The 27,440-nt window shown below is 37.3% G+C and overlaps 1 protein-coding gene across 1 annotated transcript; it reads left to right on the top strand.

Moving 5' to 3' along the window:
- Positions 1-27,440, top strand: LOC139736413 (acetoacetyl-CoA synthetase-like). Its single transcript, XM_071647164.1, has 18 exons — positions 1-142; positions 5,453-5,556; positions 7,559-7,676; positions 9,568-9,681; positions 11,572-11,669; positions 13,131-13,327; positions 14,481-14,634; positions 16,051-16,131; positions 17,759-17,883; positions 18,509-18,573; positions 19,231-19,353; positions 20,075-20,188; positions 20,583-20,708; positions 21,284-21,353; positions 22,859-22,917; positions 24,036-24,238; positions 25,419-25,548; positions 26,326-27,440. The coding sequence occupies exons 1-18, from the start codon at positions 37-39 to the stop codon at positions 26,442-26,444; spliced, it is 2,106 nt and encodes a 701-aa protein (XP_071503265.1). The 5' UTR covers positions 1-36; the 3' UTR covers positions 26,445-27,440.

The raw sequence follows: 27,440 nt of genomic DNA on the forward strand, positions 1-27,440 counted from the left end.
TTCTAGCTCATCTTTGTTTGTACAATTCTCAACATTATGGACGCAGAAACCCCCCAACTTATGTGGAAACCTGATCCCAAACGGGCAACGAAAATGGATGAATTCAGAGGGATCATAAACAGTACATACAACCTGCATCTCGGTACGTATTCTTCGACATCGTTTACTGCTAGCTACCCGCTGCAGTACGCAGTCTCTTTCCACCTCCCTGGTCTGACCGAGCTGCTAGCTTTCCTCTGGCCTCTTCGGTCGGCTGGCCGCTTTTTAATGCCTGTCTGTTTAATACGCCGTATGTTTAGCGTGCGCTGAGCTGTGAGTGAGTGGATGTCGGATGTTGCATGCATGTTGCTAGGGGCCGTGCCAGTTGAAGCTGAAACCTGTGAGATTACAATTAAATTACAATTTCGGTAACTTAAACATGAGTTTTGATTTGTATCAAGGTCAAAGGATCCTTTCCAGTCTTTTGTAAAGCCCTCCTTCAAAAATAATCTGACTTAACCTGTTAACAATTGCTAGTAAATATTTTTTATGCGTATTTGGTTGGAGCTCCCTATTTTGTTTTTTGTTAATTTAAGTTCTCTTCCTGTGGGAAATAGCAGAAGTGACTATGTCTAGTAGTTAGAAGTTGAAGAGTGTTCAAAAATGATATGAGATGTTAAATGTTTAAATTGTTAGATTCTACATGGATAGCAAGTGTTCCATGCAATGTGTACTTCTACCAAAATAATAAATTAAATTTTTATAATGTGACTGTATTGAGCATGTATGATAATGTACATGTATATAACATACATATTTGTAACCCCCAGGGCGCTCCTTCACACAGTTATACTGTGGGAGCTTTGCATTCGGGCTGATCGCAGTTAACATATTTGAATATTTTGATGAATAATGTAAGAGAATGTAGGGTTTATTTATTTACTTGTACTTCATAAGAGCACTTTCAATAAAGGCTAGACGTCTATATGTGGAACTATTTCAATTTATTAAAAACTGGAAGGTTCAACAAATGTTTGTTCATAGCTACTTACCCGTAACCCTGGGGCACTCCTTGTAGTGTACACAGTTATTTGGCGTTCATGCTGTGTTTCGCAGTTAGTTCAAAGCTAACACTACAATTGAATTGAATTGAATTGAAATGGTTTATTGATATCAACATCGTCGCAGCCAAAGGCCGAATTGTGATGGTTTACAGCAAATGATATAAAATAATACATAAAAAAAGCTCAAAAGAGGAATACATGCACAAACAGATGAACTACACACATAAATATCCATAACAAACTCAAATGAAGTGTACGACTTATTCTATAAAATATCGAATATTACAGTTGAAAAAAGAATCGCGAGATTAATTTTGCACAATATCATCATATACATTTCAGATTGCAAAAAAATATCAATCTTTTTTGTTATCTTACTTCCCATTTCCTCTCTCTCTCTCTTTCTGTCAAGCCACCACCAAGGAAATTTTGTCTTGTATGTTGACCTGTCAGCGCCTGAGATGTAGTATAGGGTGGGACATCCAATTACCGGACGCTTTTTTTCGTGGCTTTGATTTCCGTACTCAGTGGATGAAATTTCGGCTAAAAATAACACCACTTATTCACAGACTCCTGGAAATCACGAATTCAGCCAACTTATATCAATTCTTTGTTCCAGTTTTTAAAAAATATGCTTCAAACGTTCCCCTCTAAAAATAGTTGTTTTTTGCGCGGTGCTAAATCGCATTGTATTACCGGACGCGATTTTTGTAATCGAATAATCGAGGTCTTTCACACCTAGTCCTTGCACCAGAATCATAATTCATCCCACAAATCACCGTACACATTCTCACCGAGCGGATGACAAAGAAAAAATTGGCAAATGAGGCTCAAATTTCGTATTTTACAGTAAAATGTCTGTCTTGAACATTTCGAACAGTTCACGCAATAAAACCTTGTGAGAAATCGACAACTGGTTAGACTCTATACTTCTAGTTTACGTGCTTTGTCTATAAGAGCTGCACGCGCGGGTGATGAGCTGTGGGCCCCTTAGCGCACAACTATTCCGCATCGTTCGCGTTTGAGGACGATAGCTACAAATTTCCGATATCGATCAGTGAACTTTTGGTTTTATTGGAATCTTCAGCATTTTACCTGTATGTGAGTGGGATGTCATAGAATTTCAGTTGTGAAATGTGATTCAAACATGCATAAATATTAAATATGAAGAGATGCGGGTCACTCAACTATAAATTTGAGGTAAAATGTGAATTTTTTCGTGTTTTTACATTTTTATTTGGCGTTTTTTGCGATTTCGGTCCACACAAAGTTCTGTGAGGCTAATCTACGAAGTCTCGCGCGTACAGAATGTCATTAGTACGCAAAAATGTGCGTGTCTGGTAATACCATGCGTCCGGTAATACCATGCTTGCCCCTACTAACATCTATCTCCCTTTTGACCTTGAAGATGATCGTAGCATAGGACCGGACATTAGATTGGCTGCTGTAAGCACAGCTCAATGCTAAGACTTGGGTAGCCTCTGTTTGCCTGTATGATATTGTAACCCTGCACATGGTAAACAAAACACGTCTAAGCCATTGGTGTGCCAAGGCAATGGGGAAAAGCCTGCTGAAGGCATGTTGTGACTGACCATTATGTGTCAAATGGTCCATGAGATGAAATTAGTTGACAAGGTTTTACTTCGGTCCTAGTGGCTATTTTGTCTACACAAAGGATTACTGTCTTATGTATAATTGATTTTTAAATCTTGCTAATATGACCATGGGCCTGGTATGTAACTGCAGCCACTACAATCATAACAAATATTATTGAATTCTGTGACTTATACCAATTCAGTTCTGAAATGATAAACTCAGAAAACATTATTTTAGCTGGTGATAGATTGCTGAGTTATGCAGCCCAGTTGTGCCATGAGTATGGTCATTGTTGGTACACATACATTTGTAAGCCTAGTAGGCTGATTGACAGTCAATCTACCGGTACCTACTTGCATGACCAGATCAAACTCCTTCAATACTGCAGAGTAATGAGACACACAAATATCAATGACAATGCTTGTTTTTGGACGAACATTGCTGTTCACATCTCCCCAGCAACGGCAGATACCCCTTAGCAACAGCAGACACCCCCTAGCAACAACCGGCATTGCCCTTTTTGAGTCTTTATGTCCCTTCCAGACTGGCTTTACTGATTGTAGAACTGTTATTAATATTACTGGTAAACTTCTGCTTGGTAAGGGTGATTTTCTTTCAGCCTGCCATCCATACCAAAACCCATGATGAAACCCTGATAAAAGTCAATCTCTTGTTAATAGCATACTGTACACTTATGCTGTATATTAAAGGTAGGGGATACCTTTTACAGACCTCCCAAAGTGCAGCAAAACATTAAATATGAACCTCAGGGGACTTGTTTAGGCCACTGCTGAGAAATTTGGAAGTCAACAGTTATCTACAATTTGAATAATGCACAAAACTCAACTACTCAGTAGTTCTGTGTGTCAGCCACACTTAAGCCTTTTTGTTGCAGTCTTCTGTATTTTTTATCGATAAACACAAATCTAAAAGTATAAGAGCTGATGTAATAACATATAGATTGTGTGGCAAGAATGTATATAGAAATGCTTGTAAGTTTTGATGAACTTTCTTCACAAAATATACATGATGGACACACATAGAGTGCATGGGTCTGCAAAGGTAGCCTAGTAATGTACTGGAATTTACGGTGAGCCCCGAAAAAAATTCAATTCAAAATCTAACGGTCAATAAAAATGTACTAAATGTTACCTTCCACTTTCAATACTTTATGGGAGTTTCTAAATTGATACTCTCTTCAACATACCACTGTATTTATACAACTCGTCATTTAAGGCATGCAAATGGGATTCCCTACCTTTAAGGGAGCCTAATTTTTCACAAATTGATGGGACTTCGAGTAGTTAAATTTGCAATCATGGTGTACAGTAATGAATAGAGAAATGTATGCATGCTTGTTGTAACCAAAGTTAATATTTTTCGTGTGATGTTAAATTTGCGAATGGCACCTAACTCGCAAAATTTGTGAAAATAAAAACCCAGCAAAATATATGGTATGTACAGTACTCTGTGTACACACCATGCTATAAGGCAGTGTGCACAAATTTGTGTGTTTCAGCAGAAAACTATTCATACTGAAGTCTCCCGATTGATTGTCTTAGAACTATGGAGGGGAGGGGGGAAGTGGGAGGGCAAATTATTGCTCCACATATAAATGATATTCTAATGGGAATTCACCTGACAAAAATATCAGACTGAAATAATTTAACATGTGAGCTGGATGCTTCCTCCTGAAAATTGCCCGATCTGAAATGGATATGACGGAATGAAAAAACAAATGCTGTGATACTGTGCTGAGGGCTGAACTTTGTCTGTGCACAACATATTATTGAAGGGTTTGTTCTCTCGACTTATTCACCTAAAGTGTGCATTGGTATTTTCCACGTTGTTGGTACTATACCATACCAGCATGTTTTCACCACTTTTTTATGAGCCATCACAAATTAGTGTTGACCGTTTCCGATCTTCCACTGTGACTGGAATCAGCTGGTAGGACTTTTAATGTGGGAGAAAGATCAACACTCTGATGTGTGACCCATTCCTTATAAACTAAGTTTTTTTTTTTCTTTTTGTGCACATGGTGATGTTTTCTGTGCAGAAGGGTACAAAAAGGTTTGTTTCAAACGTTTGTGTGATTGAGACTTAGTATACATGTAGATACATAAAATACATGAAGTGAAGTTGACATCTAAAAGAAAAATGGATCACACAACTGGCTATATCAAGATTATTATCAGTTTGAAATTCAGTTGTAACATTTTAATTAGAATGATTACCCCAGTGGACAAAAAATAAAATGTTTTAGTGTAAATATCCCCTGTCTTGAAGTTACATGGAATTATATTACATTAATTGCCTCATTAGATTTCAGTATATGACTGGGACTTGAGCAAGTTTTGCTTTCTCCTTTTCTCTGAAATTATAATGTCATGGCTACATTACATTCGCTGCAAATGACTAGATGACTTGATATTTCATATTGTGTGTTTGTTAATCTTTTCAGCAAAGATTGCACCTAGTAGCCAGAATGCTTTCTCTGAGTTTGTCTGACTTAAGTTGCAATGTCCTTGCAGCTGAAATGCAACCTGGATTCCGTGAGTTGATGTGTGTGTAAGAAGAATGGGAACTGCTAGTAACTAGCTTCCCAGAGGAGGAGTATGAACAAATTTGAATACATCGATCAGATATTGTTAAATGAATAGCATAGATCGGTGAGTTAGATGAATTTGTCAGTTGGTGAACTGATTCACACTATGAGGGTATCTGTACTGAGACGTTGGTATGATGGAGGTGATTTTAAATCTGAGATTTTTCAACCATTCCTTTTGTTGCTCTCTATCTCTCCATGACAGAGAATTACGAGGAGCTGTGGCAGTGGTCGGTGGATAACTATGCCACGTTCTGGGGTGAATGCTGGAAATACTTTGACATCAGACACTCACAGACATACACACAGGTGAGATACTGTAAACGTCAATATTTTCGCGCGATTAATTTTTCGCGCTGAGCGGCTCGAAAACATATTCGCGGGTTCTTAAATTCGCGCTCCGCAGCGGGTTAATACACAGTCGCTGTTTTCATCCAGCGATGCCAGCGTACGATAAGCGACGTAGCGAGCGGCGCGAGTGCGAGTACAAGCGCTCGACTACATAGTGCATGTATTTTACTCGATACATGTACTGTAGGCCTAGTACTGTAGTCGCGGGGATGTAGCACACCAATCGGCCGTGGGCTCGGTGCGTGCTGTGCGTGCGATGATACTGCTATATGCGTAAACATGTCTGTACTACGTAGCAGTATCATCGACGAAGCGCACCAGGCCGTTCAAAATGTGCATAGAAAATTGCGAAGATATATTCGCGCGTTTTTGAATTCGCGCTAGCCGAACGTAGCGCGAAATCCGCGAAAATTAATGTACCGCGAAAATTTCCACGTTTACAGTAGTTGTACATATTCTTTTAGTGCTCAAGTGAGGTACGATGTACATACATTTGCAAGTGATGATTTTATTGGTGTATGTCAGAACTTCGCTGTGAATGAGTTATGATGCCTGTGGTCCTTACTGAGAGCTGTGTGCCAAGCTCCCTAGAAATGAATTTATTGAAAACAAATTTGGCAGAAATTACTCAGGGACGTCCAGGCTGCCACATTGGGTGACTGGATGCATGCAGATGGACACTGTCTTGTTACTCTTTGGCTGCTGGGGATGGAGAAAAATTGACTGATTTCACAAACACTCTTGGACTACCGGTACCATTCCTGACATTTCACCGCATCTCCCTTGTAGTCACTGCATGGCATACAATGTTATCGCACATTCAACATTTTTCTTTTCAATCAGTGATTTGATATGCCCAACTGAATATCAGCAATAAACATCAAAAGATTGGATATTAACCTTAATACTATTCATATCTACTGTCAGCCATAATACAATGGGAAGCGACAGACTCACCATTGGATTAGTGCCATATGATGCAGCTGTTGAATGGCTGTAAAATTTGGAATGTGTACACATACATTTGCCATGTAAACAAAACTAGTGCTGTAATTCTATTACGTGTCATATTTTCTTGCCAGTTTATAACTGATTGTGGAAAAATGGATCTAGTTCAAAGAATCTTAAGTTACTCTAGTATGTTTTTGTCCTCATGGTTGAAGTAATAAAACATTTTGATTAAATGAAGTATGTCAATTGTCATTGTGTGTAGGGAATGGAAAAAAAAATCAGTGCTCCTTTTGTCCAATTAACACATTGCACTGAACTGTCTAGTGAATCAATTTATTCTACGGATGTCTACACTGGGAATTATTGATTTGGACTCGTGGTGGTAGAGCACCAAATATATCAAGTGCCATAATTGCAATGGTGCAGCTTCTATGTACGTGTGCCATGTGTGTGTCTGTTTTTGTGTATGTGATATAGAGGAGAGATGAGGTCTGTGTATGCTAACAGTGACATTTGCTCCCTAATTGCTTTTCCCCTCCTTTTTCTGTGGCTCTAGTAATGTCCAGTTTCATTGCTTCTTGTTGCATGACTAGCTTTTAAATGACACTGACCACACTGTATGAAAGAAATTAAGACAAGCTGTCATCAAATGTCAGTTTTGTGATTCAGCCATCACACAAATTGAAAAGAAAAAAAAAATGAGTCAGAAGAAGCCTGAGCTTTCATTCCTAGGAGAATCTGCATTAGCTAGAAGCAAAATTTTGTTACATTAGCTTGTGTACAAAATTCTTGAAGCTCTGAAACATGATTATCTTTGTAAGAAAGATACTAATTACAATAGTAGTTACTGTTTTCCCTACATGTAACACCTTTGCCATTACATCAGTAAAAATAAAATTTAGTTGCAGGTTAATATGCTAAGTTCCAAAATGATATTCTTTTCCGAGAGACTGAATGGTGCGCTAGTCATGTTTTTTTTTTTTGTGAATCAATGCTCCTTTCTCTGCAGGTGGTAGACCCAAGTAAGGGTATAGAAGAGGTTCCAGTCTGGTTTGAAGGCAGTCTGCTGAACTTTGCAGAGAATCTTCTCAGGTACAATGATGATCGAGTCGCCCTCTATGCTGCAGGTAAGCTCTTTGGGTGTATTCCCTGGATTCATGGATTTAGGAAATATTGGGAGTCTGAGTTAATCTGATTATAGTGACAATGTTCACATCTTGTAATGTAAGATTAGGCAGAAAAGTAGCTTGCTCTCCAGTGATGTTATCTATGTACTCAGAGCCAAATATATTTTATGAGTTGTGGCATAAGGGAATAACAAGTCTTTGATTGCGCACAGCTTACAGACTGTGGTGTAGGTACAAGTTGTGTGTTTCCCATAGAATCAGTGTTGATTTGGTCATCTAATCATGATTGTCTCTCATTTTTCTCTTTGTCCTTCTCTGAAAATCTACAGTTTACATGTCAATTTTCTTTCAAATCATCCATTATTTGGTACTGTATGTTTGTATGATGTGATAATGATAATGATGATAATAATAAAAGTAATAATGGTAATGATAATTATGATAATAATGATAATAATAATAATGATGATGATGATGATAATATTAATAATAATAGTGATGATAATAATGATAATGATAATTACAATAATAATAATAATAATAATAATAATGATAATTATAGTAATAATGATGATAATAATAGTAATGATAATAATAATAATTTATATTTATATGGCGCTTTATACAGGTGTTTCTAAGCACAAAAATGCGTCATGGATTTAGGGAATAATGGGAGATTGTATAGAGTACAAGTTGTATAATCTTGTTTATGTGCTGTATGTATGTACAGTGTATGTTTGTGTGTATGTATGCTTGTGTATGGATATATATTTGTTTTGATGTATGTGTGTTTCTACTTGAAGAGCTATCTCTCTATCAGTCTATATATGAAGAGTTTATTTGCAAAAGGGGTTAGATCCACTTTTAGTACTTTAGAGAAAAAAGGGTTTATTTGTGAGAAATTGTACACAAGTGTATAGAAAATCTAAATCTAATTTTGCAATAATTTCTATTCAAATGGTTGTCTGCAGTTGAAATTTTCACTGTAGCTAACTCAACTGGAATTCTGTGCAGTGATGCTAGTAACTCAATTTTCATCAAAAATGGATCTAACCCCTTTTGCAAATTAGCTCTTCATATATTTAACTAGATACCAACCTACAATGTATCCATCCATTCATCCATCAACCCATCTGTTTGATTCTCATTTAAAGCTCCTATATCCCTCGTGCAAACATCACATACAATTTTGCATGGCGGAAGAATAATATCTCCCAACGTAATGTATGAAGTCTTATGGTTATATACACCTCAGAGTTTTTTAGATTAAAAAAATAATCTAAGAAACTAACTCCATATCACTCAAGAATATGCTCCCCTTTTGTACTGAGAATAACGGTTGAAATTTTTGCAGGGTCCAAATAAATTCACTGAAAATCTTAAGTATTCATTCGTTCGTTCGTTCGTTCGTTCGTTCGTTCGTTCGTTCGTTCATTCATTCATCCATCCATCCATCCATCCATCCATCCATCCATCCATCCATCCATTCATTCATTCATTCATTCATTCATTCATTCATTCATTCATTCATCCATCCATCCATCCATCCATCCATCCATCCATCCATCCATCCATCCATTCATTCATTCATTCATTCATTCATTCATTCATTCATTCATTCATTCATTCATTCAATTTCATTATTCTGAGGAAAGATATGACATACCTAGGCTACCTCTACAACATCTCAGCAGCTCTTATGAAATGAAGTTAATTTTTAGGGTTGCAAAAGAACTTTAATCTATGGACCCCTTTCTGGCCAGTAACCCTTTGAAGACGAGTCCCATGTATACACAGGCAAGTGTCCATGGAAAATGTGTGTTGAAGCAAAATCAAGCCGTCCTCAACGGGTTAATCAATTCATCTTTCTCTCCATTCGATCTCTTCCCAGTTGAAGGGAGCAAGGAGGTGGAGAGAGTCACGTACGCTGAGCTTCATACGGCAGTCGGTCAGTTTGCTGCGGCTTTCAAGAAGATGAACATCCAGAAAGGAGACAGGGTAGTTGGTGAGCCTCCATCAGCCTCGAGTCATGTGATCACTTGAAAAGCTACTATTTGATGAGCTTTTAAATCTTGTTGACTTATACATCCCCACAGACCTTGATGTCACATCTCATTCTGTACATTAATGACATTATATTCATAATGCTAATCATTGGGACATCAAATACTGTTTCACAGCTCCACAGTTAAACAATGAAATAAGAATGCTGCCATTGATTTTAACAGTCATGCCTATTACATGTACATGCAGGACACCATGATTGAGTGGGGAAAATTATTCTTGTTCAAGTCTTTTTTTTTGGCAATGCATGAAAAAGTCCATGAATACAGCACACACACAAAAAGAAAGATAATTACCTTGTGTATTGATAGGATATGCATATAAATTTTTGTTGTTGTAATTGACTAGACATATACCCCATTATATGCATATGTGTGTGTTTTACACCTGTTGTAATACCCTCTTAGTTTTACTTGACAACTTGATGAAAAAAAAAATAATGACATCTTCAAAATCTGTCATCAGTAATTTGAGCTATACTGGTAGTTTATGGGTTTACACTGCACTTCTAATTTGTTGGCATCTCTAATGTATGGGAACTTATTGCACTATGCTGTAAAGTGTCCATTGTTACAAAGACTTTTAAATCATTGTGATAAAGAACATTTTTATATCTGACCAGGGTCATTGCCATTTAATTGGCAAATGACTGGTTAAAGTTGTCTTGAAACACATAAAATTATGTAGTATTCACATCATAAAACATATTGCTGTAAGTTCTTAATTAGCATTAGTAATATTCCTTTTGCGTTGGAAAAAAATACAAAAAGTTGACTTTGGCATGCACAGCGATGGAGTCAAACAAATGATAGAAAGAGACCTCACAATGTGTTTTCATGTAATACAAAGAGAAGTAGACAATGCCGACTCCACCCACACACATGCCTTGTGAGCAGTGAGCAGTGAGTCACTAGAAAGACTGGATTCTGGGCTCACTGACCTGTATTCACACCTCGTGTGATTGGTAGTCATGAAATTTAGACTTCGAAGATCTATTTGTTTTAGGAAAAGAGATACAACTTGTTTCTTTAGTGTCAGGAACCTGTCCACAGTTTCACTGAATATAGATACTGTAAGTATCTCTCATTGGTAATCCAGCAAACTTCAAACAAGATTAGCAAACCAACCCCAAATTATCCTTGGATGTTTTATAGTCTCAGCCCACATTTTTGAAAGTGTCCCAGAGGTACCAGGTGCAAATAAGCTCAGTGTTGTTCCAAGTGACATTTCATGTTAGAAATATAATTACATTAGTCAGCACATGATCTCTAAACATGGAGATAGTTTCTGAAAATGGTACTGCTCTTTTGACAAAGTTTTCGTTTTGAGACTTCTATTGAATTTTGATCATCAAGAAGTGACATCACCTGGAGTTAAAAATGTGTATTTCGTGGTAATTCTAATAAGTTTGTATTTAAGAGCTGCAGATACAGAGAATACTGCAAATTTCATTCTTCTTGTTTATTGGAGGCATTCATAACAGTACCAAAATTCCATAGAAAATGAATTTCAAAAGAAACCACGAACACATTCATAGATATGATCACTCAAAACTGACAGTGCAAGGTACTTTCCCCGATATGAAATATGCATAAAGAGTGATAATAGGAAATTTCCTCCATCAATTATGTAATTTTCTATATTTTTAATACTCTCCTACTATTAAATACAAATGGAAAGGACATTATGTTTGTCTGCACTCAGTTTTTGAAATATTTTAATCAGTTTTGCTGACAGCAAAAGAAATGGAGGTGTATGGATGAAGTTCGATGATTTAAAAACAAACAAAACATAAGTTACAATTTTTGTTGCTTTGTGTTTTGTTTCCAAGGCTACATACCAAACTGTGTTGTTGCCATAGAAGCAATGCTTGCAGCATCCAGCATGGGGGCAGTATGGAGTTCGACATCACCAGACTTTGGAGTTACGGTGAGACAAGACTCGAATTATCATCATTATTGTCATAATTGTGATCCATCACCGCAAAAATTTGATGGAGTTGTTAAATATCATTTTCTCTATTTTTGTAATTCTAAAATCCCATGACTAAGTTTTCAATTACAATGTCATGTTTCCCACTGTAATTTTAAACCTTTTTCATGAAATGACACAAAGCCAGCTGCAAGATATGTACTCAGTTTTAAAAGAAGTTGGATTTGTTTTGCCTATATGAATATGATACAAACAAACACAAGATCTCCTAAAAAGACTGCATAGAGCATGATGCTCATTTCCCTTTATTGAAATCCAACATAAAAACAACAAAATTCTTGGCACAAGATTTTATGTGAAACATGACACATAGAATGTGAACAATGTGAAACCATGCTAAGCTAGCTGTATCTTTCCTTCCATTTCACTTTTGTGATTTTGTTGCATTAGTTTTATATTTCAGCTCAGCAACAGTCCCACCTACAGAAGATTGTTGCAGGCACTGTTTTGTTCATATCAACTTTGCCTTACAGGATTAATGGGGTTCCCACCATGCCAAGTCTAGACGTAATTTAAGATTTTTAAAAAGCAAATTCCTGAGAACTGCACATAAATTTATGCCTTGACCCACTGAAAATTTGTGCAGGGTATTTGGGAAAGCAATCTTACTCAGGTCAGATTCTTACTGGGCTGGTCATTTTAATTCAAAATTTGTTATTCCAGTCTAAGAGGGCATATTTACCCATTTGTTTGTTCTCCAATCAAGGATTTCTTGATCTTGTTTACTTGCATGAATTTGATGATCTCCATTCATCATGGCTTAATTAATTTGATGGGGGATATCAAAATTTTATTAGTTCTGCCGAAAAAGAGCATTAATTTGATTAGTTCTGTTGAAAACAAACTTTTGTTTTTATCACAGGACTTGAGTAAAAATTGCAATTCTGTATTTTTCATAATTTTGTTACCTCGAGAAGATAATACCAACAGTCCTAATAGAATAAACAGAAAAGTTTGAATTATGTCATAATCTGTTGATCAAACTAAGCACCAATTGTTTTTTCTTTCCAAAGACCAGGAGTTTATTTTTACAATGTAGCCTTCAACAGAATCTAAGTGTAATGGAATCACATGTAACTCTCTTAGAATGTTAAAAAAAAAGAAGAAATCCATCCAAGATGATGGGTTGAAGCTCATGTATTTCAAAAGTTTTTGCTTGACATTCCACGTAATCAAGATTTAATGCTCAATGTGTGATATTAAATATTTTCAAATGAATTAAAGAAAGCGAGAAGAGTTTTCTTTGTCGTCTCATTGTAAATACCAAAAGACATCAAGTCTCAGATCTACTATACACAAAGATCCTGTGGGAAACTTAGCAATATTCATTTCATTAATATCTTTATAAAGCCACGTCATTTGTAAAGTTAAACACTCATCTGTTTGTTTGTTATCTAGGGAGTGCTGGACAGATTCAAACAAATCAAACCAAAGGTCATTTTCTCCGTCGATGCGGTGGTTTATAACGGCCGAACCCACGACCACCTCGGCAAACTCTGCCAGGTCGTGGAAGCACTGCCAGAACTTGAAAAGGTGGTGGTCATCCCTTATGTCCACCAGGCTGACAAACTGGACATCTCTAACATTCCAAACAGGTCAGCATGAAAAATCTCTGAATCTTTTCAAAACTGAAAAGTGCAGGATACTGGATGTTTGGAGACCCTTAAAATTCCCTTGACATTCATAAACTTTTAGTTTACCACATTATCAACGCTGAAGTTTAATGTTTAATCCATTTAGTATATAAAATGCATAACTAACCTTTGATTGATGAAGAATAAAATAGTTTCATATAATTGCAGACATAAAATGAAAATTTGACCTTTGTATGTGTTTTGTGTAGAAATTCTATTATTCTCTTATCATATTCAAATACAACCTCCATAGATACATGTATATCAAATACTATATTCTTGTTTACATTCAAACAGTGTCTACTGTGTTAACAGGCACCAATTTCTTTTTGGACTTTGAACAGCATTTTGATGAAATTTGTGTATTTGATTAGTGGTTTGTAGCTTTGACATAAATTGTGAAGTGGGAATCAGTAATGATGTATACAGTGCCTAGATTCAACCAGATTTTATGATAAAGCATATTTGGAGCATGTAGAACATACTTTTATAATTTCTTGGCACTAAAGTAGGAATGTTAGGCTTGTGTTTTCAAAGCCTGAATGGCTGGTCAATTTTCGCGATGTTGGAAATTGATTTTGATGAAGTGATACTTCAAAAACGAAAGTTTGTACCAATACTGTTTTTTCATTTTTGTAGCATAATAGTGAAAGAGTGCTCACTTCACTCATGCCTTTCAAAAGTCGGGGGAAGGATATTACACTGGACGTATTTTAGGAACAAGATAAAGAAATATGGAATTTCATTAAAAATGAAATTTTGTGGAATTTTCTTTCTTTTATAGTTGCCCTACTGTGACATCATGAACTGTAGTCTTCCTTATCCAGCTGTGACGGCTCATGGATTTAACCAAATCTTGAAGAATACATAGCTTTTGAGCAAATTGAGTGATATTTCTCAAACTTCTTTAACGTGAACTAATAACATCTTAGTTTGCATTAACTGAAGTTACTTATACATTTTGGATAAATTCCTTTTGATACTTTCTGTTATCCGATAAAACTGTTCATTGTGCAAGAATTTGCCAAACTTGTATACATGGGCGTCTCAGCCTCTGTACCCAGTTCTGACCTTTACCTCTCTCCTTCTTGACCGCCCCTCTCCTCCCCTGCAGCATCTTCCTCCCAGACTTCCTGGCTTCTGGTCAGTGTCCTGATGGGACCTACCCCGCCCTGGAATTTGAGCAGCTTCCATTCAACCACCCCCTCTACATCATGTATTCATCTGGGACAACTGGGGCACCAAAGTGTATGGTGCACTCAGCTGGGGTAATGAAGTCACACCAAGGAGGTTCAAGAGAATGGAGTCACAACAGTCTTATTTCCTTTGCTAGATGTTCAAAGCCGCCGCTCAAAAATATTTGAAGCATGTGCCAAACAGGATCTGCCACGCAGATAGGAAGACAATTGACTCGTGTCTCATTGCATAATCACCAGCCACTTTCAAAGGAAGGCATGTCTTTGTGATGATAATTACTTTTCGCTATCCCTTCTTATAAAAGGGTAGGTGGTGCAGACATGAGGATGCGCGAATAGAAATTGAGCAAAAAATGCTGAAATAAAGATGAAAATTACTCAACTGGGCATACCCAGGCACTAATCTGATACATCTATCAATAAAGAATTATACTTGAAGATTATTCCATATTAGTTTCATTTGTGGAAATTAAGCGGAAAAGTGATAAAACCAGCTTTCCAGGATGGTACAGTTTTAAATATTTTCACATGATACAGCTCTGATTTACACTTTTGCACAAATTTCTGGACGGTATTGACTTTTGTTTTACATGCTTTATCATTAAGTGAAATTTTATTTCATTTAATGAATAAATAAGCAAAATATGGCCAACATTATGATGACATTCAAAATGAATCTTCAGATGGCTCAGCAAGACGGCGGCTTGGAACATCGATCATCATAGGCACAAGTGCACCTGTGGAATTCTTTTGTACATCAATAGAAATCTGACAACTGTTTGAATAATTACAGCCAGTTGAAACTCCAGGTATAAAACCTCCTTGGTCACACTTTACAAGCCGTGGTCACTATGTGAAACCACCTGTAGTTTGCTTCCTGATAACTTCCAGAAGTTTGAGCACATAGTCACACTGTTATCAAAACTATGTGTAGTTTTAGAGATGAGAAACTATTCATTGTTTCAATCTCTTACTTGTATTCACCATGTGGGCAAAAAACATGTACCCTCCATGACTTTAAAAAATGCAAATGTGCAACAGCTTGCAGAAGAATGCAAAATGTGCGTAAGCAACATGAAATGGATGTAATCACATGACATTCTTCTTGAAGTTTCAACCATGTGTGGCCACACTACACAAAACTGTGCATAGTTTTACAAGAAGTGAGAAACTTCCCAAGTGCTTGCAGGAAGTTTCATAGGAACTACTTCTCGAGAAGTTTGCGGTCACGCTGCCAAAATTATGCAAAGCAAAATACCGCATTGTGAAACTTCATGTAGTTTCACTTAGCGTCACTCTGGCTATAGACATACCAGCATTATATGCAGAAGGAATCATATCTGTGAAACCATACAAAACAGCCCTTATGAATGAAAGCTAAGCTCCTATACAAAGTCTAAATATATCTCAAGTGTGCTATTGATGAATTCTTAACAATGCTGTTGTGTCATGTGAGTTGATTTGTATGTTTTCTCCTTGATACCACAGGGCACTCTAATTCAGCATCTCAAAGAGCATGTTCTCCATGGCAACCTAACAAGAGAAGACAACATCATCTACTACACAACAGTGAGTCACTCAAAATGTCTTGTCATGATAGGCACAGTCTTACTTCAGAGCAACTGCAGATTTTTCTTCACATTGTGAAGATATTTGTGAAGATATGCAGAAGAAAAGATACTCCTATATATTCATGACTGCTGAGATATGCAGGTGTAAAATGGATTAAGACATCCTCTTCTCTCACATTTTTGTCAACCTCATAAGTAAAATGAGATAGAAAAAAGTAAAATGTGACCTGCTACAACAAAAGAATCCGAAAGTCGGGGGAGGAAAATTTTCTGAAAATGGCATGACATTATTCCCTTACTCTTCTACTTTAATTTCATATATAGCACAACTCATAAAAGTGCTCGGTTGTGGAGATATCGATGATTTTATTAGCGCATGTCAAGTGGTTGAGGAAATCAGAGTTTCGAGAAAAATGCCTCCAAAGTTTTTCCTTCCGACGCTATCATGATCAAGGGGAGGTGGGACAGTTTTCACTGCTTGACAATAGAAGGTATGCTCCTAGCGACCTCCGTGATGTTCATTCAAGCTTAGCGCCAGCGGTCTACGCACAACCAATCAGTAATCATGATGCCACGCACTGACCAATAAGATCACTCCCTCGTTGTTAAGGGTGGAGTCTAGCTGCGGTGCTAAATCCAAATCTTCAGACACGTTTTTGTTACGTTGAAAGTCGGAAAATCATGGCCCAGAAAAACGCTGATTTCTTGCCTTTCCTTTGAAAATCAAGCTTCGAAACTTTGGCAGATGATAGACAAAACATTGGACTGCAAAATTATGCCAAAAACAGAAATCCGATTGTTTTGACCAATTTTGATGATGTGACTTTAAACTCGATTTTCTCAGCTCAGCCGTCAGCGACTTTAGGATCCTTTTGTTGTAGCGGGTCACAAATAATCGGGAACCATGTGAAATTGTTGATACCAATACTTAGTGTTCTTGGACTTTGAATAATTTACTTAATACACCTCCTGAGTGAGCAGGGGCCCATTTCATAAAACTTGTCATCAGTGACAAGTTGTCATAGATGTGACAAGCTACTGAAATCCTTGCATCTGATTGGCTGAGAGCAAATTTGTCATAGAAATGTGGCAGTTGTCACTGATGACAAGTTTTATGAAACAGGCCCCAGTTCTGTCTGAGTTATCTTATTTGAAATAAGCTTGTATATATGAACTTCTTCTACAGAGTAAACTTTGAGCTTATATTTCAGTACATGACATGATCTAATGGATTTGTTATGGTATATATAGAGACTTTCATTTTCATTTTTTTGACAAAAATAAACAAAACAAAATGACACAATGCATGTATAAAAGGTGTGTGTGGGCCCATTTTTGCTTTGTTGATAACTCATGTATTCAAGGGACAATTCTCTCCATTTGTAATTCTGTGTATGCGTTTCTAGTTGTGTGTCAAATTTCTTTGGACATCTCTTTAGGTTTTGTTGCTCATGGAAATGGGTCTCTGCCGTACTTATACAAGAATCCATGGAAATATTGCTGCTCTTCATGTTTTGCTAAAATTTCACTAATGCCATTTTGTGAAAGCTGTCATGTGAATCTGGTTAGAACAAAAAGAGAGGAAAATGTTACTGATATAAAATAATATTTGATTCTATTTCTAGACTGGTTGGATGATGTGGAACTGGTTGGTCACAGCTCTAGCTGTAGGCAGTGGTGTGGTCCTGTATGACGGGTCCCCATTAGTTCCTGGTCCTTCTGTTCTCTGGGACCTTGTGGACAGTCTAGAGTGAGTGAATTGTTGTTGTTTTTTTCATTTATGGGGTATTAGACCAAAAAAAATATGCAACACTTCAAGTGCACTCACAAGGAAAGTTGAATATCCAAAAAGGCTCAAATTTTGACGGCTTAGTTGTCTTGTATTATTTGTACTCACTAGAATTGAAGTGTTATGTTTATTGTGCTCTTTCCATAATTTGGAAAGGCTTCCTTTCCCTGATAAGATGTCAACACAAGAAATTTAGCCTTGCATACAGACTACCTCTTTATTATGAAGCTCCTTTGCAGCAAGAAAATATATCAGTGGGTTAGATTAGCTATTGAAGTAGTTAAAAGTTTAGTTTGTTTCACTGGGCAATAAATGCACAGTGATATTTTATTAATGACAAAAGACATATTTTTGGTAGCATTCAGTGTGAGCAGATACAGTCTATGCCAAAACATCACATGATAGACAAGTGAAATACAGGAAGAATTATGGAGAAAGATATGAGGAATCTATGAATAGTAAGGTGTGAAATTTGTAGTAGACCGCATGTGCCATCCTGAAAGCAGACTTTTCTGTTTAAAAAGTATATGAACTATTTGTTCAATTCATCATCCATTTCCTGTTGCCATGGTTTTGTTTCCATCAGCATCTCAATTCTAGGAACCGGTGCCAAGTGGTTGTCTGTGCTGGAGGACAAGGGAGTCCATCCCTGTGAGTTTCTTCATTCTTGTTGCTTGATGATTTCTTGGAAAATTACCTTTCCAGAGATTTTATCTCATGTACATTGCTGTTGTCTGGCAAGAAATGTCTTGAGGGAAATAAAGTTGATCTTTTTGTTCCACGAAGCGAGGTAAACAAGAAAGTATGAATACAACGTTTCAGCCGCGAAATCTGCTGGCCTCCGTCTGGCAAAGTAGACTGAGCGCTGCAGTGTATGCCTATTGTCTTCATAAATGTCTTTGTAGTTGATCTGACTTAATACTGGTGAAGGAAATTACTCCTTTTACATTTACGTAACAGTCTATGATGCTACTAGCCCACACACCAGTATGCCTGAGGCACGCCTATTCAGGACAGGTAGGAAAGATTTGTTTTTATACTCTTAGGTCAATATAATTGTTCATGTCAGACATTACAAATCATCTCAGAGACAAACTGTTGGATTCTCCTCTCATCTTGCACACAAAAAGATCCTGAATTTGCTCCCCTTGACAAATAAGATAAACTATTATTGTATACACATATCAGCCACCTGTTTGATAGTGAGTTGTACCATGTTATGCTGTAAGGTTGTGACATATACAGCAGTCTTTTTAGTATGTGTGTCAACTTCTTTGATGGTTTATGATGTCACTTCCTGTCTCTCAGGTAAGACCCACAAACTGGAGAAGCTGCACACAATTCTCTCTACGGGTTCCCCCTTGGTGCCAGCATCCTATGACTATGTCTACAACTCCATCAAGAAGGACCTCCTCCTCGGATCTATCACTGGTATTTGACATTTTTGTGCATCTCTTGAATGTCTGTGGCATGTGTGTTTGTTTGGTGATGGTGGTGGTGATGATGGTGGTGATGGTGATGGTGATGCTGATGGTGATGCTGATGCTGATGTTGATAATAATGATGATCATGATGATGAAGATGGTGATGATGATAATGATGATGATGATTAAGATGATGATGTTGATGGCGATGATTATGATGATGATGTTGGTGATGGTGATGAGATGGTGATGATGTCGGTTAAAATGATGGCAGTGATGATGATGATGATAGTTTAAATGATGATGGTCCTCGTCTTTTAGTCTTGTTATAATTGGGCAGGGGGGCATTATGGCCCCAAAATCTTGGCCGTGGATTGCCCACTTGCCTCAAAATTTTGCAAGAGGGTAGAGGATGAAATAGTCTACAATACTGTATGGCTAAATTTACAAAAGTTGTTTTCTTTTCTTTCATATGAATTAATATTTACTTATCATATTTTATGTGAGAAATTGTAGCTTTGGTTATTTCTCACTGAATAAAGTTTAAGGAATAGCAATATTTTGGTACAAATGTCTTTTATAACTTCCTTGTCAGTCTCAGAATTGATGAATGAGGTGAATTTCACACATATATTTTGTGTGTGGACTGCACTCCAGCTTGTCTGTGTAAGTAACTATGGTAACAGACTTTAATGGAGGTGTCACCTTAATGCTGCATCTCTCCACAGGGGGCACTGACCTGGTATCCTGCTTTGCTGGACAGAACTGGACGGTACCAGTCTACCGTGGCGAGATTCAGGCCAGGAACCTGGGCATGGCGATAGAGGCTTGGAATGAAGATGGTAAGCTTCAAACTCTGGTCAACTGGTCCAGTGTGAAATTAGATGAGTTTTTATAATTACTGGAACACTCAGAATGATGATAATAGAATAGTAGTCACGAATCTCTGAGATCTACTGGCATAAATATAACTAATGTTTCTACCTTTTTTTTCTTTACTTAACAATATAAATGAAAGTTTCAAAGGTTAAGTGAGCACAATATTTTTCTTAACACCAGATGGTTATGCATTGAAATTATTTCGTGATGACATATTTGCAGCTGCTATAAGCAGGACATCCCTTGGATGGCATTATGTTCTTCATTTTCATCTTTCATTTTTCCTTCTGCCAATTTTGTTCTTGTCATTGTTTAAATCTTGTTGAACTCCTATGGTGATTTGCTTTTCTTCATCAGGCAAGGCAGTGTATGGTGAGAGTGGGGAGTTGGTGTGCATCAAACCTTTTCCCTGCATGCCAACACACTTCTGGAATGATGCGGACGGCTTTAAATACAAGAAGGCTTACTTTGCCAAGTACAGAGGTTTGTTTTAGTGTCAGAACTAAAGGCTATTGCTGTATCTGTCTGGTTGTATTTTGCACGTGCCAAACAGGGAACAATAAACATAGCATTGAATGAGTGGATATTGGAAGTTTTAGTAGGAATTGCAATACTTTCCATTATCAAGACCAAATAGTCCATGATTTACATTAAATGTGTGATTTATATAAACATAAATAACATATACCTGGTGATTTTGATACTTGTGTGTTGACGGCTCCATCAGGCCAGTATTTGACATTGTGGTGGATGTCTTTTGTTTTAAACTGTGGAAATATGCAGGCAAGATTACATATGAATAACTTAACACTCATTGCTACATAGAGTAGACAAACCTGTCTTGACACAGCATTGAGAAAGTGAAATTGAGCTCTGAGATGAACCATGGTAACTCCTTATAGTGGGTTGGGCTTATGGAATGCCTGTCTTACCCTGGGAAAATGGTGTGGTGTTTCTTTCTTTTGATGGAATATCAAATACATACTAATTGAATTAATACATTGTTTGCTTCATGTGGAAACGTAGTAACTGTATTTTTGTTTCTATTTCTTGCCCAGGTGTTTGGGCTCATGGGGACTTCATCAACATTGATCCTGTCACAAAAGGAATCCTTATGCAGGGAAGAAGGTAAGACTGTTGGAACCAAGTGAGTATTTTGCTAGGTACTTCTATCCATCTAAAAAGTCCTCCAACTCCTCCAACTCCAACGCTTTGGCAGGAGACCTTTTCCTGGACACCATTTTTGCATAATGTCCCTCGTTCCCACCTGAGTTGGGACTACTCAGCTTCAACTTATGATGTATTTTCTCCTGTTTGAAGTAAAGCTTTCTCCCCCACCTCACTTCTGTCATATGAGTTAAAAAATGAGGCTGAGATATTATAACACTGGAACCAGACCCCGGTCTCAAAGGATATGCTGCGTGCTCATGATGTGCGCTAGGCGGGCATAATATTGTGTGTACGCTCTCGCAAGCAGAGTCTCCAGTTTGCTAGGAGGTCCTGGCAGGAGAATCTCCTGTTTAGGAGATACTTTGGGTTTGGGTCTATGTACCTGTGGTACATTAATGTAACACTGCCATGATCAGATCCTGATCCAGATCCAGATCTGAGTAATCTGAAAAAAGAATATCATAAACCTCAGTGTAAAATGTAACGAATGAATACTTGAAAATGTAAAAAAAAGAAGAAGAGCGAAATACATGTAGATATGTGGTTGAAAATCATGGCTAATGATCTTGCCATCATTTTCAATGTTCACATTTTCATTCCCTCCTGAGCTCACCATTGTATGCCAACAGGTTACACATGGTAAAAATGACAGAGCTAATGGGAAGAGTGGGGTTTTTATCTCTATTTTGCGATTTAAGTACCAAGGCTAAAACTGCTTTGATGAGACATGCTCACAGACACTCAACTGGGGGACTGCTTTGATGCCATACGGGTTTTATGTAATTAATGTGAGTGATTTGTTTTAAAAATATATGAAATCTCATCAATTTTACGAAGGACAGCTTTGAGACAAATTCATGCTGAATTGGATTCAAGATACATACAATATGTACTGTGCCTGTACAGTCAAATCTAACATGTGCAAACACTAGCAGCTTCTGCCCTTTCATACGCCAAAAGCTACACACGTCACACTATGTATGGGGAATAATTACTTTCAACTAATTAAGCTTTCAATTCTTACCAAATATTATTTGCAGATTGTATGATTCATAGTTTTTCTTGCAACTGATTGACAAATTGTCTATCTGTTTTAGATGCAGCTGCCTAAATTTTTGAGGAGAAGTAATGTTACAGTGAGTGAATTCTTAGTGTATCTTCGAAATTATTTGAAAGAAAGCAATGTTATGTCATAACAAAGTTCTCATGGTAATGTGCACATGGCATAAAAGACCATTGCATTTTAGAATGAACATATTTGTCTATAATACTGCCCAAAAACCTTTTGCAAACAACAGCCATCAACTTCACAGTCATGATCAGGTGAGGCATGTTCTGATGAATACATGAAGTGTTATCCACAGCAAGTATCTTTTGTTGCCACAATCAGGTTTTTTTGTTTGTTTTTTTTTGTTTTTGCTCTCAAGATGTTAATTTTTAAATCATTTTGCATTTTGTTTCAGTGATGGCACATTGAATCCCAATGGAGTACGGTTTGGCAGTTCAGATATCTACAATATTGGTGAGATTTTCATTGTTTTTATTCTCCATCAATTCATAAACATCAGTAGAACTATAATAAGAAATAACTGTATATGCCATATACAACACTTGTACTTTCCAACCATGAAATTTGTGACGTTGGACTTGTAAGACAATGTCAAGAGTGCATGAATTTGAAAACAAGAACAACATTGACAGAATTAGAAAGAAGTATTATCACTTTTCAAGAGAAAAATTAAAAATTTTCCATCGTGGATATGATAAATAAAGCATTAGGGGAGGCAATATTGATGTAAGTTGGTAATTTCACAAATAACAAATTTTTACACATTTTGTTTTCAAAACCATTGCAAGAGGTGATGTTAATGAGCGTTTTTTCCCCTTCGTTTTTGTTGTATGTTTGTGTCATTCACATAAAAGAACTGTAATTCTTTCTTATCATAGGCATAATAAGTCCTCCTCCAACCTTGGCTCACATTGAAGAGGCAGTATTATGAGTTTGTTGTCATGGCAACTTTCAGTCATCAGTCTGTAGATATACCCCTCTCTGACAAAAACAATTAAAAGCTGGACAGCATGTATGTTATCTTGAAATCATTGATAGCACCAGAAGAACTGGAGAAGCAGGTGGATTTACACTGAATAAATGACTGAATTGAATTAGATTTAGTCTCTTACTTCTGCACATTCAATATTTACACTATTGACAGGAGTGGTGAAGTCAAAGGTTGCCAAAGTCATTGATGTCGTCTCAGAAGAAATGACCTGATCTGACCTTCAGTGTCTTAACCGATAACAAATAATGATAAAAAAAGAAAATCTCTAGCACCGTCTTCAAATATACATATCCTGTAAACCCAGAAACATTCGCAGCATGAATCTTTCGCGGATTGGAGCCGATGGCCTGTTTGCAGTGTTAAACTTTTGTTAATTGCCAAATATGAAGGTATACAGCATTGTACTGGCATTTAATGCATTGTGCAGACAATAACGTTCACATGCATATTACTTTTGCAAATCATAGCTCCCAGTGAAATTTGTGAAAGTTTCATGCATGCCAAAATTTCTGGTTTTAGAATATGCTATCCAGGCTTGAGTCATGATAGTCCCATATGTGTGTATTTACATTTGTTGCAGTGGAGAGACTGAAAGAGATTCAAGACAGTCTCTGTGTTCCTCAGAGAAACCACCTCAATGAGGAAAGAGTTATCCTCTTCCTCAAAATGGCCTCGGGTGTGACCTTTGACCCGGAAGTAGTCAAGAGAGTCAAGGTCCTGATCCGATCTGAGCTGTCCGCCCGCCATGTGCCAGCCTTGATACTTGAGACCAAGGACATTCCTGTAAGTGAACAGATTTGATGATTGGTAATTTGCTCTTTATAGAACACCCTTTAAAGAAGAAAGCACATTACTGCAGGATTCAGGTCAAGTATTGCAGAGACATTTATAATTTAGAGAGTGATATCACAACCTACCAGTAATGTTCCTGTTGAGGGGTGGGTATTGTACTGAGGGATTGATAGATATTGAGTTCTAAGATGCATTTAGGAAATACATATACACAGCAGGCACTAAGTTTTTAAAAGTGGGGGGGGGGGGGGAGCAGTTCATATTTCTGGTGCCACATCCGGGGCAAAAAAAAAAGTGGGGGGGGGGGGGCGAGCATGAGAGTGTCTGAATGACTTCTCTGTTGTCAGTGTATACAAAGTATTTCAAGCTTATGTCCTGACATAAGTGGCATATCAGTTGGACCCCAGATGAAAGCTAAAACATAGTTCTTAGAAGGGCTCAAAATTTATCTCCCACCATTTGGACTTTGCTTGCAATATATTGAAAGGCTCTACCAGGAAACTTGTCTGGCAGATGCAATTTCCGAGGGTAATGAGTTATTTTGAAGTATTTTGAGGTCATAAGTGTGAAATGATAAAAGTCGGTGTACCTGACTTATATTTTTGAAGTTGCCCTCCCCATTCAGTTGTGGGTAGGTAGAATGTTACTGGTACAGGATGATTGAAACATGCCCTCACATTGCATTTCTGGTATTGAATCACATGCAGCTAATAAGCTGTGCATGCAATTAACTTTCACAGGATGGATACTAGGCTATTGCCCCAGTATATTGTAATCAATTACAAAGCATCATAGCAACCATGAGTGGGAGTGCTGTAAGATTGCAATACTTCTGAAACTGAAATCATTTCATTACAGTGATATCTCATGCATTTCTTACATTTCCATTTTAGAGCAAAAATATACAGTTTCTGCAATCATATGAAAACTATGTTTACCTTTAAGTGACTGTATTCTGTTATTAGGGAGCTTTAGATTTTAGACGCGTGGACGTTCAAAGGGAAAAAAACATGGTCTGAGCGTGCGCAGTAGCTTGACGTGCGCTACTGCGCACGCTCAGACCATGTTTTTTTCCCTTTGAACGTCCGCGCGTCTAAAATCTAAAGCTCCCTAATGTGTGGTGAATGATAGACAATGTCAACTGAAATGGTGGTTCAATTGATATCTGCAGTACACCATCAGCGGCAAGAAAGTGGAAGTGGCTGTGAAGAAGATCATCGCTGGAGAGGAGATCGTCCAGCGAGGAGCCTTCTCAAATCCCGACTCTCTCGATCTCTACAAGAACCTTCCTGAGTTACAAGGTAGATTTTACTTGATTTCAATTCTTATTGGAGTAATAGTTATGATGATGACAACTGGATGAGAGATTGTGATGATTATTGTGTTTAAGATCATATTGATGATATGAAAGATGCTAATACTGCCAGTTTTAGTCATGATTGTAATGAAAACAATATTGGAGATTATCGTAATGATGATATCCTATTTTTGCTTTTTTTTTTGAGAAATGATTTTGAATGAACCACTCTAAAACTTGGTAAAGCTCGACATGATAAAAGAAACACATTTTGCCGGGTGTTGGTTTCCAGAGAAGCATTTCTGGAACAATTACAAGGCTAAATCAAGAAACAATCACTGAGAACTGTGTTTGTCTCATTTTCTTACTTTGTGATATGCCACCAAAATGTGCTCCAGATATTCCAGGTCAGAAAATGTCAGAATATCCATGAAACACAGTAATTTCTTCCTGCCTTCAAGTGTCAAATCATTTGACGTAGGTTTTATTGTTCTTGGCTCTTACTGTGTCTCTAACTGGCTCAGATTTCCATCATATTTATCGTGTAAAAGGAGAAACATTCACTACATGAAACTGTTGTGAATTGGAGCTGATTACCTATTTGTTGCATGAAAATTTTGCAAATCGTCACTGGTATTTAATGCATTATGGAGATAAGAACCTGTGTGTGCTTTTTACTTTTGTGAATGTTAGCGCCTCGCAAAATATGCAAAAGTTAACATGCACACAAAAATGTATGATTTACAGAAATTGGATCTAATTTTATTGTTTCTGTTGCTAGGTTACTACAAGCCCAACAAGAATCCCATCCCACCCACTCAAAGTGCAATGCAACCGGTCAAGAAAGCTCACGTGGACACGACGTCATCACCCACCAGTGAGACAGCACCTGAAAACTGACCTCCACAGTTCACAGCTCACAGCTCACTTTATATAGCACAATTACAGGGGTAACATAGACCTCTGGTATATATTTTATTGTAAATAAGTATATTCTGAGGAAACTAGATTAGTAAAACAATAGTGTGAGTATGCCCATAGCTGTCAATAGCAGCCTTTTGTGAAGATAGTGCATAGTGAGGAAAGAGAGTTTGACCGTTGGTATTAGTATTCACGACACGTTAGACCTTCTGTGGCTGATAGTTGGCTTCTCTGATTTTGATTAAAGCTATCTCAGGGCACTGTATTCATTCAAAATCCATGTTAGACACAAAACCCAGTCTTTGAGGTATTTAACAAATCCTACAGAAGTTACGTATAAGAATAGAAGGCTTGAAATATTCATTTTCCTCACGGACTCCAGAACTGTAGAGAGAAATGGCTACACACTTGGAAAGACTGCACTACATCTTGTGGTATCATATATTTGCAGTACAAATCTCTGCCCCGATATCTTCTCTATTGCAAAACCTTGAGTGTGACTTCAGTTCTCCTGATGTGAATACGTAGAATGAAGAAAGATCTAATGTCCAAGTAAGAGGATGGTGATCATCCAAAGTACATGCTTACTTCTCATCAGCATTTTTCATAAATTTGATATTCAAGCATCTCCCATCACCACACAAATGTGCCAACGGTTGGACTAGAGGTTGAGTTGTATGGTTACTGTTGGATTCTGTCAAGAGTCTGTGTCTTGCCAAATTGCTCAAGAAATTACCTCAATTTCCATCACTCTTTGAATAGAGTTATGCCAATATCATCTCATGATACTACCCTTCATTACTGGAATTCTGTAAAGTAAAGAATTGATTCCAAAGACTGAGTATATCATCACCATTCATATGACTGCCACTATTAAATGAACTCCCAGGATTTCTAACTATTCTTCAAGGAATTCAGCTTCCTGCTAAAATTGTCAATCTTCAATTTTCTTTTTCTGAAGAAACAATGCTTTTC

Source organism: Diadema antillarum, unplaced genomic scaffold (genome assembly GCF_040938485.1).
Source record: "Diadema antillarum isolate AM-2024a unplaced genomic scaffold, OU_Dant_1.0 seq00000644_RagTag, whole genome shotgun sequence".
Taxonomy (NCBI): Eukaryota; Metazoa; Echinodermata; class Echinoidea; order Diadematoida; family Diadematidae; genus Diadema; species Diadema antillarum.